This window comes from Marmota monax, unplaced genomic scaffold (assembly GCF_021218885.2).
Source record: "Marmota monax isolate L192 unplaced genomic scaffold, Marmota_monax_Labrador192_F-V1.1 WCK01_AAM20220418_F8-fsc00084, whole genome shotgun sequence".
Lineage (NCBI taxonomy): Eukaryota > Metazoa > Chordata > Mammalia > Rodentia > Sciuridae > Marmota > Marmota monax.
In genome coordinates, this window is record NW_026694575.1 from 5,658,822 (window position 1) to 5,675,747 (window position 16,926).

Consider the following 16,926-nt stretch of genomic DNA (forward strand, 5'->3'; position numbering starts at 1 on the left):
AGATAATTGCTACTTATCTCATTAGCTACAAACATAACATTAAAGGCTCTGCAAGAATTATGAAGAAATGGGCCACTTGCCACTGCGTTGTGTAAACAGAGTGCCTTATTTATATTGGATCATCTGCCTCACTCCCAACAGGATGAGGTGATATGTGTTGTTGCCCAGCACATAAGAAAAGGTATCAATTAGGAATTGTTACCAAGTTATTGGAGCCTTATCCCTTACCTTTGGGAATATATACAAGATGCAAACTTCCTTTGATGGATTCCTTTCTCACTGGAATCAAAACCTGAAAAGGGAAAGTAACAATTGCAGAGCTAATCTGTCGCAAAGAGATCAACCCTGATGAGAGCAGTGCATAGAATTTAAAGCACCTGCTCAGCCCTTTCTCCCACAGGGACGATCAGCCTCTCACGGGTATGACGATGACGTGGTGTGTGTGTTCCAGACGCCCATCCATCTCTCTGCTAGTTTTGCAAGTTCAGATTTACAGTTGTTCACTCCATGGGTCTAATGATGTCTGTCTGCGTGACATGGGTAGGCAGGGAAGGTCAAGTGGTTATTGGTTCTTTATTGGAATAAATTTATTGAAAGCATTCCAGCAGAGCCCAAAGGAAAAGAGTCACTTATGCCTCTGATAATAAAGCAGCTCGAAGGTTCCACTATTCATGAGTGTTGTGATCCTTCCATGCAAAGTGGACAAATTGCTGGCTTTACTGGGCACTTTCTAAACAGCTAGTGCAACACTGTTACCACATGTAGTACCCTCTGAGGAAGAGTAGAAGCAACTCTCAATGGTTTGGTGCCTTTCAAATGCTGCCAGAGCTTTTATTTATACAAAGTAGCTCTTATTGAAGTCATTTTCCTAGTACTTAAGAATATCTTGCAGATACTATGAAACAATACCATGTAAAATGCAGATTTTAAAATTAGCATGTAACAGTCCACAATTAGAACTTTTGACCAAGTCATGCTAGTCTTCCTGCAGGTGTCCCATGCCAAGAGACTTCAGTTTTCTCTATAGATTTGTTCCCTTTGCTGATGGGAGAGTGTTTGTCCTTCTGCCGGCTTACCTGTGTCTGCAGAATCTGAAGGTCCAGCAGGCAGCAATTTGAATATGCTAAAAGGGTGTTTGGAAAGGAATTCGGTTCCACTTCCGCCTTCCTTTCCCTACCTCCCTGTCACAGCTAACACTCCCTCCCTTTGGGCATCTGTCACACCTAGAGTCACAGAGTAGACAGATGGTGAGACAGACAGTACTGGTCAGGGAAGTGGGGTTCCGGGTGGACCCCAACTCGCCACCCACCTATGTCCCACACCGACAAGAGTGGCCTCTGAGGTCATGCTCCAATGCCGTCCCCTCTGGTTCCAGATAAGATTGAAGATGAGCTGGAGATGACCATGGTGTGCCACCGGCCTGAAGGACTGGAGCAGCTCGAGGCCCAGACCAACTTCACTAAGAGGGAGCTGCAAGTGCTCTACCGAGGCTTCAAAAACGTAAGATGGGGCAGGCACTCGGGCTCTGCATGGGTGAATCCTCCCGATGTAATGGGAGCCCCCAAGGGAGTGTCCCAGATTTGTGGTTGTGCAAGGGAGGCCACCAGGGCAAAGGGGGCACAAGATCAGCTCCAGGTGAGGGCAGTCAGCTGGTGGCACAGAAACTCCACAAGGTGGCGCCACCATGGGAGACTGCCCTGGCCTGAGCCAGCCTTGGCTGCAGGTATTCACACCCTCATCTTGGTGCAATTGAGCTCGCTCACTTAGCTAATCAAGCTCACACGGGCTGAATGTCCCTGTATTCGTGGACCATGAAATACAGACTGATAGTGGGACCAGACACCCCTCTCCTCTTGCTGGAACCTCTTCCTGTGAGCTACACAGGAAGCCAAGGGGTAATTGGGCGTGGAGTCAGGGGCAGGGATTTAGTAGTAGCTACATTAATACATCCTGCCATCTCGGGGAAGTAAGTATCAAGAGTTCTCAGGGGCCATCCTGGATACTGGTTTTATTTTATTTTTTGTTTTTAAGCTTAAATCTCAATGCAAACTTTTTCCCAAATCCTGGGATGGATTGGGTTAGAGGGAGGTGCTCCTGTCACCCTCCTCCAGGTGCAGCCTACAGGCAGAACTTGGTCAATTCCAAACTAACCACAGTCTCAGTGTTCCCAAGGCTGTTAGGGATTCACATACCTCCTGAAGGTATCTGACAATCCTGGGGCACCTCCCCTCCTACTGAGCTCTGGTTGTGCCTGTCCTATACCTGGCTTGCTGCCCTTGGGCCTCTTCCTTGCGATCTTGATGAGGCAGCTGGATGGCAGCAGATGGCACAGTGTCCAGAACAGAGGGGAATCAACATGGGTTGGCATCGACCATGGTTCCATGCCACATCATACGTTAAGTTTACAGTTCTCAAATATGTCAATGAAGTTGACATGAAAATAGGTTGGAAATCATAATCTTGAACTTATGTATTATTATATTAATATTGTAATTATTATGTTCTGATTTTAATATTATATGATAGAGCATACACTATGTTAAGTTTTTATAGGTGGTCCACGTCGAGACGATGGGTTAAACTGCCCAACAACCTTCTTGGCCCCCTTTCTACAGGTCAAGATGTTGGGGATCAGAGAGTGACATGACCCTAGTCACAAAGCTTAGAAATGCTTTAACCAGGATCCAAAACCAGATTGTTTAACCCTGAAGCCCCATTCTTTCCCCTGTGTGGCGTCCATTCTCAGATGACATCTCATCATTTTGCAAAACAGGTTTGGTCCTAAGGTGGGATCACGTCCCAGACACCCACCTTAGAGACACAGAAATGCATGGGTGCTGTGCAGGGCTGCCCACCAGGGATCAGAGGAACCTGGACCCCAAGGGTGGGTCCAGGCTCCTCTCCTGGGGCGGACCCCCAGACATGTCCCACTGACTCTCTCCCTTCACCCAGGAGTGCCCCAGTGGCGTGGTCAATGAAGAGACCTTCAAGCAGATCTATGCCCAGTTCTTTCCTCATGGAGGTGAGTCTGACCTTGACGAAGGCCCTCTCTAGTCGGCACCGTCCCTTCCTCCAAGTCCACCCTCCTTTCCCGTCCCCTCCTTATTAAAGCTGTGGGGTTCTCTAAAGCATTAACAGAAAAGAGCACTAAAAGGACCCACTCCAGGAGGGGAGGGAGGTGGGTGGTGTCCCTCAGAGGTCTCCTGGCAGCTCTGGAAAGCAGGTATTGTGACCCCAGAAGGAACAAGCGAGTTTCAGAGACCCTGGGCATGTTACCAGGGCCACACTCTAGTGCATGACAGACAGGGGGATCCCAGAAGTGCCTGGGGCCAAGCTTTCCACACCGGCTCCTCCATGGGGCCAGACTCTTTTTGAGACCAGCCAGAAATTTGGGAAAGAACTTTAGCAACTGCTAGAGATTATAAAATAGACGAGTCCACCAAGATGCGGACAGCTCGAAGTCATGCTTGTGAAGCTGCACAGCAAGGATACTGGACCCCCAGCACCTGCTCCATCACCTACCTGATCCTTAGGGACAGCTCTGGCCCCAGGGACCTAGGGCCACATTAGTGGCCCCTCCTGAGACTTCTGCGTGTCATATGCCACCTTGCATTCTGTCCCCAGGAGCCATCTCCTGCAGAATCCTGTCCCTGGATCTAGACAATACAGAGATCCAAGTCCCAAACACATTACAGACCCTGCTGATCATGGGCCTCCTCAGCAGCAGACGGTGCCTCCATAGGTGCCCAGCACAGGCCCCAACCCAAGTTGAGGGAAAGTAGCTTTGTCTCACGCAGGCCCCAGAACCGGTTTCTTGAGCTCTGTTGAGCTGTCTTTGTCAGGTTTCGCTGGGTAGCAGGTGGGGCTCTAGTTTAACATACTTCTTCAAAAATGTCAAGATATAGGTCTTACTACATGGGTGTCCAGAGATGGGAAAGGGAAGCTCAGAGAGGTTGCTTTAGATGCCTCCAGACACACAGCTCTGTTGTAACAGAGCTGCCACCCAAGCCAGGTCTCTGCTCCTGAGCAAAGGCTCATTCTGTAGCACCACATGGCTGCTCAGACCCTCACACAGTCGCCAGCCAGCCAGCCAGCCACCAGAAGCTACATGCACAGGGAGGCTGGAGTCATCTCGAGATGGATAGAGGAGGAGCAAGGGCATGTCCCACTGCTTACTAGAACTACCCACCTGAACCCCAGGGTTTGAGCCAGTGGGCTTCAGCCTACCAGTCTCTCCTTTCGGTCGCCCTCTCCTTCTGGCCAAAACCCTGCCTCTGTGTTTAAAGCCCCCTCCCCCATGTGGAGCCTCAGCTCCTCACCTGCTCCCTCTCTGCCTGCAGACGCCAGCACCTACGCCCATTACCTCTTCAACGCCTTCGACACCACCCAAGCGGGCTCCGTGAAGTTCGAGGTATGCTAGTCTCTTGGGTACACTCTGGGAGTCCCCTGCTTCCTGTTGCCTCTCCCTCTAAGTCACAGGGTCCTGGGGGGAATGGGTCAGATCAGAAAGCTCTCAGTCAAGACAAAGAAACTTTATCCATGGGATGAACATTTCCTAAAGAGAGAGAGAAGCAACTCTCCCCACTCTCCAGGTCCTCGGGGACTTGGGGTCTGAGCCCGACAAGTTTAAGAGTTCACTTGCCCGATGACCAGGGCCGCCTCTGGGCTCAGCGTTGTGCATTGGTCATCTCGTGGAATCCTCACGGTACCCCTTCAGGGCTGGGCTGAGTTGCTTCCTGTCATTTTCCTGATGAGGAAAGTAAGGCAAAGACAGGCTGAGCAGCTCTGCCAAGGTCGGAGAGCTAGTAAGTGGCGGAGGCGGGCGGGAACATGGGCAGCCATAGTCCCCGTCCAGAGTCCCCGCCGGGAGCTGCTAGAGCATGACAAGCACAGGATTGCAAAACTGGGGTCAGTCTGGAATGGAGGTGGCCTTACTTAACTGCCTGGGGGTGACTCACAATGCAGAGCTCCGTTCTCCCCCAAGGGGCACCTTCCTCACAGCGGGCAGCGTGGGCAGTGCCCAGAGGGAGCTCCTCAGCCAGCTTGGCCATAACCTTTGGGCACACCAGACGTGCATTCTATAAAAGCCCCACAGAGTCTGACCCATAGAGCCAGCTAGCTGCCCACCCAGCAACTTGGTGGCTCACCCACTCCTGTCTCTTCTGCTTCAGGACTTTGTAACTGCTCTGTCGATTTTACTGAGAGGAACTGTCCATGAGAAACTAAGGTGGACATTTAATTTGTATGACATCAATAAAGATGGATACATAAACAAAGAGGTAAGTGAGCTGAGAGCAGGGACTGACGGGGACAATGGAGGTGCCAAGAGACTAGGAAGCAACTCCCAGACATGAGGATAAAATTATCTGAATGACGTGGCAGATCCACTTTGGGGCCACAGAAAATGAGCTGGTCCCAGAAAAATGAACAAGGCGCCTTTGACTATCCCCACTGCTGGCCCTGCCCTGTTCCCAGGTGCTGGAGAAAAGATTCGGCAGCCTCCGTGTCCTGGGCCACACAGATTCGGTGCACACCACCCACGATTTGTTTTAGTGAAGGCCTCCTCCTCATAGGGGACCTGCATTTTAGCCAGTTAGCAGCCACACGTTAGAGCCCAAAGCTGAAATGGTGGGATGACAGGCAGTTCTTAAAGAGAAAAGAGGTTTCTAAAGTAGAGGGAACTACCATGGGATCGCCCCAGCACAGCCTCACCTAAATAAAGCCAGAGAGAGGAAGAAGGGAGGTGTCGCTGTCTTTAAAGAAATCATGCCAATCAATCTTGGAATCATTGATTGGCACTTAGAGCCTCAATACACGTTCACCTGATGAGATGCTCACAGGCCTGTCTCAAAACTCACTGTGATTGATGTCTGCTTGAGTTGAGCATCCGAGGCATCCCATTTGCTGAGCTCCTATGTGCCAGGCATGGTGCCCAGAGGTTGGACATCCTCTCTGACCTTCACCTCAGCCCTGCCAGGTTCTCTTGGTACGGAGAGAACACTGATGCTCAGAAGGTTTCCTTAACTTCATTCCTCATTCATTCTGTCTCGTGCTGCTCAACACCTGTGTGAGGCTTCCCAGGTGTTCTAGGTGCTGGAGAGAAAGAGGCAAACCATCAGACCCGGCTTGCTCCCACAGAGCAGCATGGAGGAAGGACAGTAAACAGGCCTAATGCAGACAGATAGGTAGATGTCTTAGCAGGGACGGTCGCAAAGGCGACTAAGATGGTGTTGCCACACTGGTGCCAGATATGCAAAAGCCAGGAAAAGTGTTCCTGCAAAAGGAACAGCCACTTGAGAGGCTCTGAGGCAAGACAGACCTCCTTGGAAGACACCTTTAGGGAAGTAGAATTGCAGGGCCAGGGTGCAGCTCAGGAGTGGAGCACGTACCTCATGCTTGAAGCCCAGGGATGGGTCCTCAGCACTGAAAAGGTAGGGGGCAAATGGAAATGCAAGCCAGAGACTCGGAGAAAAGGCTTTTAAGTTCTATACCTTGCAAAAGGTTGGTGTCCAAAATATAAAATGAATGTTTATAATTCAATAAGAAGATAACTCAATTAAAAGTAGGTAAAAGAGCTAAACAGATACTTCAGAAAGGGAGATAAGTGAATGGCCAATAAGCCCATGAAATATTTCTCCATATCTCTGGCCTTCAAAAAATGCAAATTATAACTGTAACAAAATATAATTATACACCCAGCAGAATGGCTGCCATGAAAAAGGCCACTTGCTGGAAGGATGTGGAGCAATAGAAACTCATGCAGGCTGGTGGGATGTAAGATGACACAGACACGTAGAAAATGTCTCAACATCTTTGATAAAGTTCAACATGCGATTAACATAGGATCCAGAAAACCCACCTTCAGGGATTTACTCAAAATATGTAAAAAAAAAAAAAAAAAAGGTATGTAATTCCATAAGCAGAGCTGTTCATAGCAGCTTTCTTCATAATAGCCCCCAAACAGAAAACAACCCAAATAATGTCTGCTAACTGGACAATGGATAAACACATTGTGGTGTGTCCATGCAATGGGTTACCACTCGGCAGTAAAAGGAAATACATGATGTTGCCAGCGTCAGTGGCCCTGAGTCCCATGAACCACACCTTCAGTGGATGAAGACAATTCAGTTATACTGCATGCTTCCATTTATCTGAAATTCTAGAAAATGCAAGTGATTCCATAGTGACATAAATTTTACCAGTGGTTGTCTGGTGCCAGAGGTTGACAGATACTGCAAAGGGACATGAAAGTACTCCATATCTTGTGTGTGTGGCAGTGACATGGGTGTATGCATTTTTCAAAACTCATCTAAGGGTACACTTTATATGGATTAATCCGTTGTAAGAACATTATGCCTCAATAAGTTTGACTTATTTTTTTTTAAAGTGTACTATAAGGCAGAAGTACCTAGGGCTAGGCATAGAAAGTGCTCAAAAAAATGTGTTGAATGAAAAAGAAAGTCCCATCAAGCAGAAAAGAAAACAAGAGTCCAATATCACTCAAAATATAGACCACAAATTCCAAATGAAATGAATCCTAGTACTCTAAAGAAATGCATATGACTAGGATGAGGTTTATTGCAGGAATAATTCAATAGTAGAGAAAGTCTGTTAAATAATTCATCGTATCAATATATCAGAAGATTAAATGATATGATGCTAAAATCACATTCGATAAAATTTACCATCTATTCTTGATATTTTTTAAGAACTGCTAATAAATTAGGAGTAAAATACTTCTTCAGCATAAATACCCCAGCATGATACCCAGTTTCATATTTCATAGTGACACTAGAGGTTCCCAGTTATAGCAAGAATGAGACAAGAGTACACACAGCTCACCCACACTGTTACTTAACATTCTCTAAAAGTTCTTCAAGTATGATAAGTCAGAGAAAGAAATGAAACATAAATACAGGAGGTTGCAATATCCTTTATTAATGATACTATGTTCTATCTGGAAAACAAAGACAAGAAAATCAACTTAAAATAATAGAACTTAAAGTTATATACATATATATATCAAAAAGACATTGGTTGATCAGTTACAACTAACAGAAAACTGTAACAAAGATATTATAATACAATAGTAAAATGTAAAGCACATAGGTATTTTTCAATATCCATAATTTAGATGATAAAAGGTTTTGGGGGAAATACAAAAAGGAAAACGTGAATAAGTAGAGAGACACGCCATTTTCCAAAGGCGAGTATGTTATAAAGACAGTAATATTGTAAAGATAGCAATTATTCTCTAATTAACTAAATTTATTTTACTCCTACTCAGAATGAAAGTGCTATTTGGGGAGGAAAATGTGCACAGTCGTTATAGAGTCACATTGGAAAAGTAATCAGATGAGAATAGCAAAGATAATTTTCGAAAAGAAAAATGGTGGCACCGACTCTACCAGATAATTACAGAGCTAAAGCTTTATAACAGGTGCAATGAGGGGAAGTGGGTCAGTGGGCAGAAGAGAACACCAGGTACAAGTGAGAGCTGGGTTTAGGATAAAGGGAAAGAATAAAATGATGACTGATAATTAAATTATTCTGGGGAAACTGGTTAGCTACTTTGACAGTAAACATTCCCACTTATACATCCAAATTAATCATAGATATATAAAGTTGATTTTGAACTCTCAAAGAACTGGAAGTCATACACAGACACCTGACCTTGAATGAAAAACACATAAAGTCAAAGTTAGAAGTAATAAAAGAAAACTATTGATAGTTTCACTCTACAAGTCTTTTTCATTCTGTACATCGTAAATCATCATAAACAAAGTTGAAAAGCAAATGACAGACTAGCTAAAATATTTACAACCTGTAATCCTAGAAAGGGCTGATATTTCTAGCTAGTCACCTTAACAAAAGCAAGGGTATCTCCCGTGCTTACCTTTGCATTTCCTTGAAGCAGTATTGAATATGTGGTAGATATTTTTAAATATCTCTTATGTAAATTAGCAATTTTCAAAGTATAGAAAGAGCTCTCGCCGTCCAATCAGAAATAGATAACACAATGAGTAAAATAACTGAACAAAGTTCACAGGAAATGACGTGAAAAATAATGAATGCCTAATGTTAAAAATCTCACCAAGAAAGTGAAGTCTATTACAACAATGAAATGCTATTTGTCTCTCAAGTTGCAAAGATGGCCTGAAAATTTGTATGCTATTACATTTTTAACTCAGAAAGTAGGATGCATGGTGTTCTCTCAATACCCCAAGAACCAGTGTCCTTGGAGAAGTGGTTGGTCCCCGGATTGACAGAGAGAAAATACGAGACAATCCTGGATCCCGGAAGGGACATGTAGAAAGGCTACTGGAGTCACTGAGGCAATTTAAGCAGCAAAATGAAAAATGATGATGATGGGTTATCACCAACAAAATGTAGTAAAAAAAATGTAGTGAATATGTAGTAAATATCCATCAGTCCATACTGATACAAATAAAAAATCAAACATACACATAAAATGGGGAGAATTCCGTTTAATTAATGAACACAGAAGGAGTAAAGGGAGTACAGAATCAGATTAGACAAACATCACAAAGGTAACTTTTGTGGGCAAGATCCACAGACAGACACTGAAACCAGAGGAGAAGCCACCACCTCAATCAAGCACTTGAGGCCAACATCACCAGCAATGAGACACCAAGACATAGAGCACTGCTTCTGACCATAAGAAAACCAGGTTCCAAATCAAGACACTTTGCCAACTAATTGACCAGTGTTTACATCGACAGTGCCCAGTCCTGAGGAGACTCAGGACACACAACTAGATGCAGTGGGGGATCCACAAATAGAAAGAAGACCTGGGAGAACTGAGGCAATTTGAATAAGCTCCACAATTTAGGTCATAGCACTATAGTGGGTTAATCTTCTAGTTTTGATCATTTTCCTCTGGTTGGACAAGTTCCTATATTAAGGAATATAGACATGAACTCTCTGTATTATTTTTGTAACTCTTCTGTAAATCTAAAATCATTAATAACAATTTTTTTTTTTTAGAAAAACTCAAGTGCCCTATCAATAATCCTGACGCTTGGTTCCTTTTTCTTCATTTAAAACAGCCACAGAACCTGTGAGGGTTTTTAAATCTCTAAGCCAGAACATTAGCTTCTTTGAAATTCAGAATAATATTTCAGCTTCCCCAGCCTATGCATGGGGACTCCCACGTGTCACCCCCAATTGAGGACGATATCCAGCTGACTACCCGGGAGCTTCTGCGGTCAGGGAGAGCGGCCTTTGGTCTCCTCTTCAGGAGGAGCCTGCCGGGTGACAGCCCCTCCGTTTGCTGTTGACTCCTTCTCATCTAGTTAATTAAGCACAGGGGGAACCAGGACCCCAAACCCTGTCACCTCAGAAGAGCCTGACCTCGGGGTCCCCACCCGTGTGCTTTCCTGTCCCCTCTCCAGGAGATGATGGACATTGTCAAAGCCATCTATGACATGATGGGGAAGTACACGTATCCTGTGCTCAAAGAGGACACGCCCAGGCAGCACGTGGACGTCTTCTTCCAGGTGGGTGCCATGCGCCACCCACCCGCTCAGGTTGGTCGCCCAAGCATCTGAGCACAGGGCCTGTGTCCAGTCCTGTGTGTGGCCCTGCGGGGAACAGGAAGGAACCCTAAGATGTATTGGCCTCGAGGAGCCCCTTCCCCTGTGAAGCACAGGCTGCAGAAGAGAACATGAAAGTGTATTAATGGATTAATTAATAGATTAATTCCAAGTGGAACAGTACAGTCTAGAGTCTATAAAATGCTCGGAGCGTCTGAGTGAACCAAGAACTGTCTGATCGCTTGCGGTGCTGACCACTTGTGTCTGAGGGGTAGGGGGATTAAAACTAGGTGGGTCAGACTGTGATACCTCTAAATGGAAGTGCCTTGCTCTAGTACAGGAGGGGGAGGGAAGGGGAGTGGGGATAGTAGGGGATAGGAAAGGTAGCAGAATACAACAGTCACTAATATGGCATTATGTAAAAATGTGGATGTGTAACCGATGTGATTATGCAACTTGTATTTGGGGTAAAAATGGGAGTTCATAACCCACTTGAATCAAATGTATGAAAGATGATATGTCATGAGCTTTGTAATGTTTTGAACAACCAATAAAAAAAGGAGGGGGACACTGTTGACCTTTGAGAAAGCAAGTGGCATCATCATAGTGGCATTTGGGTAAAAATATTCATCTAGCAGTGGAGTAACCTCAGAGCGCACTCTGGTCCACTTTGCAGATGGGGAAGGGGAAGCTCCCCCAGCCAGCAACAGAAACGGAACTGGAACCTCTTGTGTCCAGTGTTCTTTCTGCCAGGGGACAAGCTAGTGGCTTCCCTGTGCTAGGGTTGGAAATGTTTGGAGTGTACCCCCAAAGGCTCACATGTGGGAGGCTTTATCCTCAGTGTGGAGGTTGAAGGTAATGGGACCTATAAGAGGTGGGACCTACTGGAAGGTCATTAGACCCCTGGACATTGCCTCAGAATGGATTAAAGCTGTAGTTCTCATGAGAGCCAGTTGTTATAAAAAGAGCAAGACTCTCTCCCCCACAGTCTGGCTTCCTCTCTCTCCATGTGATCTCTTCCACATGGGCTCCCACCATTGCAATGCCATCCTCCACGAGACCCTCACTAGAGCCAAGCCGAACCAGTGCCATGATCTTGAACCCCCAGAAATGTGAGCTGAATAAGCCTCTTTTCTTCTAAAGCACCCAACCTCAGGTATTTTGTTATAGCAACAGAAAACAGACTGATACAACACATTAGGATGTCAGCAGAAAAAAAAATCGATGTCTGGAACCAGTCTTTTGATTTAAAGAAACTCACCAAGATCAAAGTGTTATAACCAGGGCCCAAATGGAGTTGCCTGTCTGGTGAGAAACTTTAAAGGTGAGCTTTGCAATGCAGATTGTCAGGTTCTTTAATGTGCTTCCTTTCATATCTTTCAGAAAATGGACAAAAATAAAGACGGCATCGTGACTTTAGACGAGTTTCTTGAGTCCTGTCAGGAGGTAAGGAGAGACCTCAGGCCACAATACCCCTAAATCTGGGAAAGGAGACCTGGGCTTGGGTACCTGAAGAAAAGAATGAGAAGCCTGCACATTCCTCCATTGAGAGCCAACAATAGCCACTCACAAGTTCAGGGATCCCTGGCCTGTGGCTGGTTTGGCTAAGAGTAGGACTGAGCAGACAGCCCAAAGGCAGGTTCTGGGGGGTGAAAACCCAGAGGGGACCTCTGTGAGTGGACAACACTGCCATTTCTCAACCTGCCTCTAGCTTCATGCCCTGTTCCCCAGGCTACAAGGGAAAAACCCACTCTGATTCTCAAACCGTGGTGTGCATAAAACTCCCTGCGGTGGTTGTGAATGTGCATATTACACGCCTTGACTATAGATCTGGGCTGGGTCTAGGAACTGTCCTACAAATGCCCTGGACCAGCGTGGCCAGAACTTTAATGTTCAGCCAACCTCCTTGACCATCTTGCTAAAGTGCAGACTCCACCTCCCAAGGTCTGGGGCAGGGCCTGAGAGGGCACACCCTCCCAGCTAACCCAGGTGTTGCTGGTCCTTGGACCAAACTTCGACCAAGTCTGATGAACAGTCTAGCCCCAGAGCCTCCTCCAGAAACTGAACTGGAAATAATTTCTTCATCTACTTTAGAGGAATACACTTATACCTCTTGCACCTTATTTCAGGAAGGTACACAGTTAACTATGAACTCTACCCAAGAACCGAAATGTGAGAAAGCGGAGGAGTTATTGACACATACTGAGCACCTACCACATTCCAGGTGCATTACATAAACTTTACAATAACCCTGTGAAGTAGCTGTCCTGCGTACAGGGGGACGTTCTAAATATTTAACAACTAGAACAGACTGAACATTGACCCCTTGTAATGTACCTTGACCAGCGCCCTAGAGGAGCCCTGCAAAGTTTACATTAGACCTTTAGTTGATGGGTCTTTGGGTGGTCCAGGGTCCTGGGAAAGTTGTTGGGAAGCCAGAAGGAAAGATCCTGGAGTCAAAGGGGAGGCCCAGGCCAGCAGGTACTTATCAGTAGGGTCAGAAATGTCTTAACATTTAACCATTATGCACCGACTGAAAAGCAATGTTGATCATTTATTTTCAAGAAGAGAAAACTGAGGCCTTACAAGGTTAAGAAATGTGACTCAAACCACAGTAAGTGATACAGATGGAATTTAAACTCGATCGTTCTAATTTAAATACCATGCCCTACTGAGGTGTGTTTTCTTGACTTTGCCTTCTAAGAGTGGCTTTTGAATCATTTTCTTCCAACACAGCAACAGTTTCTATAGCTGTTCATTAAGTAACTCATTTCTTTTTTGCCACCCACGCCATAGGCAGTTATTTCCATCCACCCAATTGTATACATGAAGAAAATGAGGCACTGGGAGATTAAATAACTTGCCCAAGGTCACACAGCTAGGAAGTTCCAGGATTTGAATCCAGGTTGCTTGACTGCCATATGATTAGCTGCCACATAGCAACTTAAAAAGATTTCAGACATTCACAATCAACTTTTTCTCTGTTGATATTTCTCTCTATTATAGGTCTGCTTTCTATTTCATTAATTTGTGTTCTAATTTCTTCCTTCTTCTTTCTTATTTTCCATTTTCTAGGGTTTGAGGTTTTCCCAGTTTTTTTGAGATGAAAGTTTAGATCCTTGGTTTGTAATAATTCTTTTCTAATATTTATATTAGGGATAAATTTCCTTCTGAATATTACTTTAGTTGAGTAATGCTTTAGATGCCACAAATTTTGAAATGTCATATTTTCAGTACATTGTAATTCAAAATATTTTCTCTGATGCATAGATTTAGCAGTGTGTTCCTTGATATACAAATATTTGAAGACTTTCTGCATTTGATACTTACACCTTAGAAAATATGTGTTAGAAAAAATGTAAAATATAGACACTCAATAACAAAACCAATAAAGCCAGGAGTTCTCTCCTTGAAAAAAAAAAACTAATAAAATTGACAAATGCTAAGACTGAATAAAAAGAGAGAAAACTCAAATTGTCAATATCAGGAAAAAAAAAACAATAACATCACCCTACAGGTTTCATAGACATTAAAAAGATAATAGTTCATTATCCAGTAAGTTTGACATGAACTCCTTCAATCCAGACATGGTGGTGCAAGCCTATAATCCCAGAGGCTCAGGAGGCTGAAGCAGGAGGATTTTGAGTTCAAAGCCAGCCTCAGCAACTTATCAAGGCCCTAAGCAACTCAGCAAAACCCTGTCTATAATAAAATGCAAAAAAAAAAAAAGAAAAGGGCTGGAGATACGGCTCATGGTTAAGTGGTTAAATGCCCCTAAGTTCAATTCCCAGTACCAAAAAAAAAAAATCCTTGTAAAATTCAACTTATTAAAGCTAATACAAAAAGAAATAGAAAATCTAAATAGTCCTATGTCTGTTAAAGACACTGAATCATGGGGCTGGGCTGTGGCTCAGTGGGTAGAGCGCTTGCTTGGCATGTATGTGGCACTGGGTTCGAGTCTCAGCACTGCATAAATGAATAAAATAAAGGCCCATCAACATCTAAAAAATACATATTTTTTTAAAAGACACTGAATCATAATTTAAAACTTTCCCCCAAGGAGAATGTCAGACTTAGATAGCTCTACTTGCATATTCTCCCAAACATGTAAAGAAAAAATGATGCTAATCTCTTCTTTTTATCTTACTTTTCCAAAAAAAATTTTTTAGTTGTAGGTGAACATGATGCTTTTATTTTATTTATGTATTTTTATGTGGTGCTCAGGATGGAACCCAGGGCCTCATACATGCTAGGCAAGCGCTCTGCCACTGAGCTACAACCCCAGCCCCCAAATGATGCTAATCTTGTACAAACTCAGGGAAGAGAGAAAAAGGGGAATCTTTGCAACTTGATTTACGAGGCTATTATAGCCCTCATATGGAAACTTGCAAGGTTGGTTTAACATTCAAGAATCAGTCAATGTAGTTAATCATGTTAGTAGAATAAAGAAGAAAAAAATGTGATCATCTTCATAGATACAGAAAAAAGCATTTGACTCAGTGCCCTTGTTTCTTAGAGGAAAAAGAAAAGCAAACAAAACATAGTTTTATTGGATGATGTTGTTTTTTTTCTGAACTCCTCCTTAGGCTAGAGGAGGCCTTTTGCCTTGGTTGATCACGTTCTAGGACCCTTTCCTTCTTCCTCTCATGCCCTCCTAGAGTGCCTTCTGACAAGAAACCCAGCTGGCCAGAGTTATCCACTTCTCAGCCAGGACCCTGGAGAGTTCTAACCACTTCTCTTCCCCTTCTCCCTTCCCAGGATGACAACATCATGAGATCTCTCCAGCTGTTCCAAAACGTCATGTAACAGGGGACACTCAGCCATTGGCTCTCAGAGACATTGTACTCGACAACCACCTTGGCACCCTGGTCTGCCCTTGTTCTGATTTTACACACCAACTCTTGGGACAGAAACACCTTTTACACTTTGGAAGAATCCCTGCCGAAGACTTTCTAAGATGCCTGGCATCAGTGGCTCAGTCTGATCGCCATCTCTTCCTCTTCCCTCCTCTTGAAAGAGACAAGATGAAATTTGAGTTTGTTTTGGAAGCATGCCCATCTTGTCACACCGCTGCCCCACAGAAGGTCCCTCTGCTTGAGCTTCAACAGTAGTGCACCGTGTTCTGCTTACGTGCCCCTGCCCGCTGCCTCCACATCGAGCAGACCTCGAGGAGTCTGGAAGCCAGAGGACCTCAGCCAAATGCACACCATCCTCTGATGGCCTCCCAAACCAACGTGCCTGTTCCTCTTCCTTTGTGGGAAGAGAGTGTTGTACTGAACAATTAGAGTCGACCGTGTCTAGACAGGGAGAGGCAGCACCTAACTCACGTAGAACAAGATGGAATTCTGAAGCATGGCATCGTCTGATGACCCAAACTCCCACAGCATTCGACTCCAGAGGCAAGGACCAATCATTCTCCCACACAAGCATCTGTGCTAGTTCATGCAAGTCCCCTAACACGCCCAGGGCGGGAGCCGTGGCCCAGTGGTGTGTACCGCCTCTCCAGCCCCTGCTCACGCCCAGCACTGCATGGCCCTCCCAGAAAGCCCAGAATGCCTGCAAATTGCTGTGATTTTATACCATGTTCTAATCAATAAACCGAACTATTTCTTACGCTCTCAATCATTTCTTCCATGACTCCACTGGGCAGGAGGGGTAAGCTCTGACAGGGAAGGTCCATTCATTCACCGGGGCATCCAGTTATTAGCATTTCCTTTGCCAGGCAGAAAAATCTTTGTCCCTAGCCCCAAGCCAGCTGAAGCAGCACCCCATTCAAATTAAAATACCATTATCATGTGCAAATGCAGCTTCAGGGGAAGACCCCTCACAACCTCTCCCTCCAACACCGTTGCTCTCCCAAGACCCCCTAAGGCAGAAAGCCTGGAGCCCATGTGGTGTGACTATGAGGCGGATATCACTTTCTGCTCAGGGCCTTGAATGCAGGGGTCAATAAGAGGCTTCATCCTACAACCAGAAGATGATCACTTAAGCCAAACGCCATGTATTTTCCTTTTCCCATTTAACATAACATTAAGAGCAGACAGTAGCATTCTAGGAAAGAAAAAAAAAAAGCAATTTACTGAAGCCCTATTATGTGCCAGATGCTGCACGAGGGACTTTATATTCATTACCATATTTCAGGCTCATAGTCTATAGAGCATTCCGGAAGGTAGAGTCCATATGGGGACTTGCCTAAGGTAGCACAGGTGATAAAGATTATGGGGAATTAAACGCTCCCCACTCTCTCCTTGTCCCAAGAAACTGGGGGTGCCTCCCACAAATCTCACTCATCTGTAGTCAGTTCAGACGGGCCTGGGGGTTCTTTGAGCCCCTATAATAGTTGAGGAAACTGGCACGTGGAAGGGGGATA

General features: G+C 45.0%; 1 protein-coding gene across 2 annotated transcripts in view; it reads left to right on the forward strand.

Moving 5' to 3' along the window:
- Positions 1–16,408, forward strand: part of Kcnip1 (potassium voltage-gated channel interacting protein 1) — a 192,205-nt gene extending 175,797 nt beyond the window's left edge. Inside the window, exons 3-9 of one of the 2 annotated variants that reach the window (XM_046421392.2) lie at positions 1,376–1,500; positions 2,953–3,022; positions 4,341–4,411; positions 5,172–5,279; positions 10,416–10,520; positions 11,940–12,002; positions 15,315–16,408. In XM_046421392.2, coding sequence (XP_046277348.1) covers positions 1,376–1,500; positions 2,953–3,022; positions 4,341–4,411; positions 5,172–5,279; positions 10,416–10,520; positions 11,940–12,002; positions 15,315–15,362 — 590 coding nt within the window. In that variant the 3' untranslated portion in view covers positions 15,363–16,408. The remainder of the gene's footprint in view (positions 1–1,375; positions 1,501–2,952; positions 3,023–4,340; positions 4,412–5,171; positions 5,280–10,415; positions 10,521–11,939; positions 12,003–15,314) is intronic. The other variant, XM_058571828.1, reaches the window with a different exon arrangement.
- The last annotated feature ends 518 nt before the right edge of the window (positions 16,409–16,926 follow it).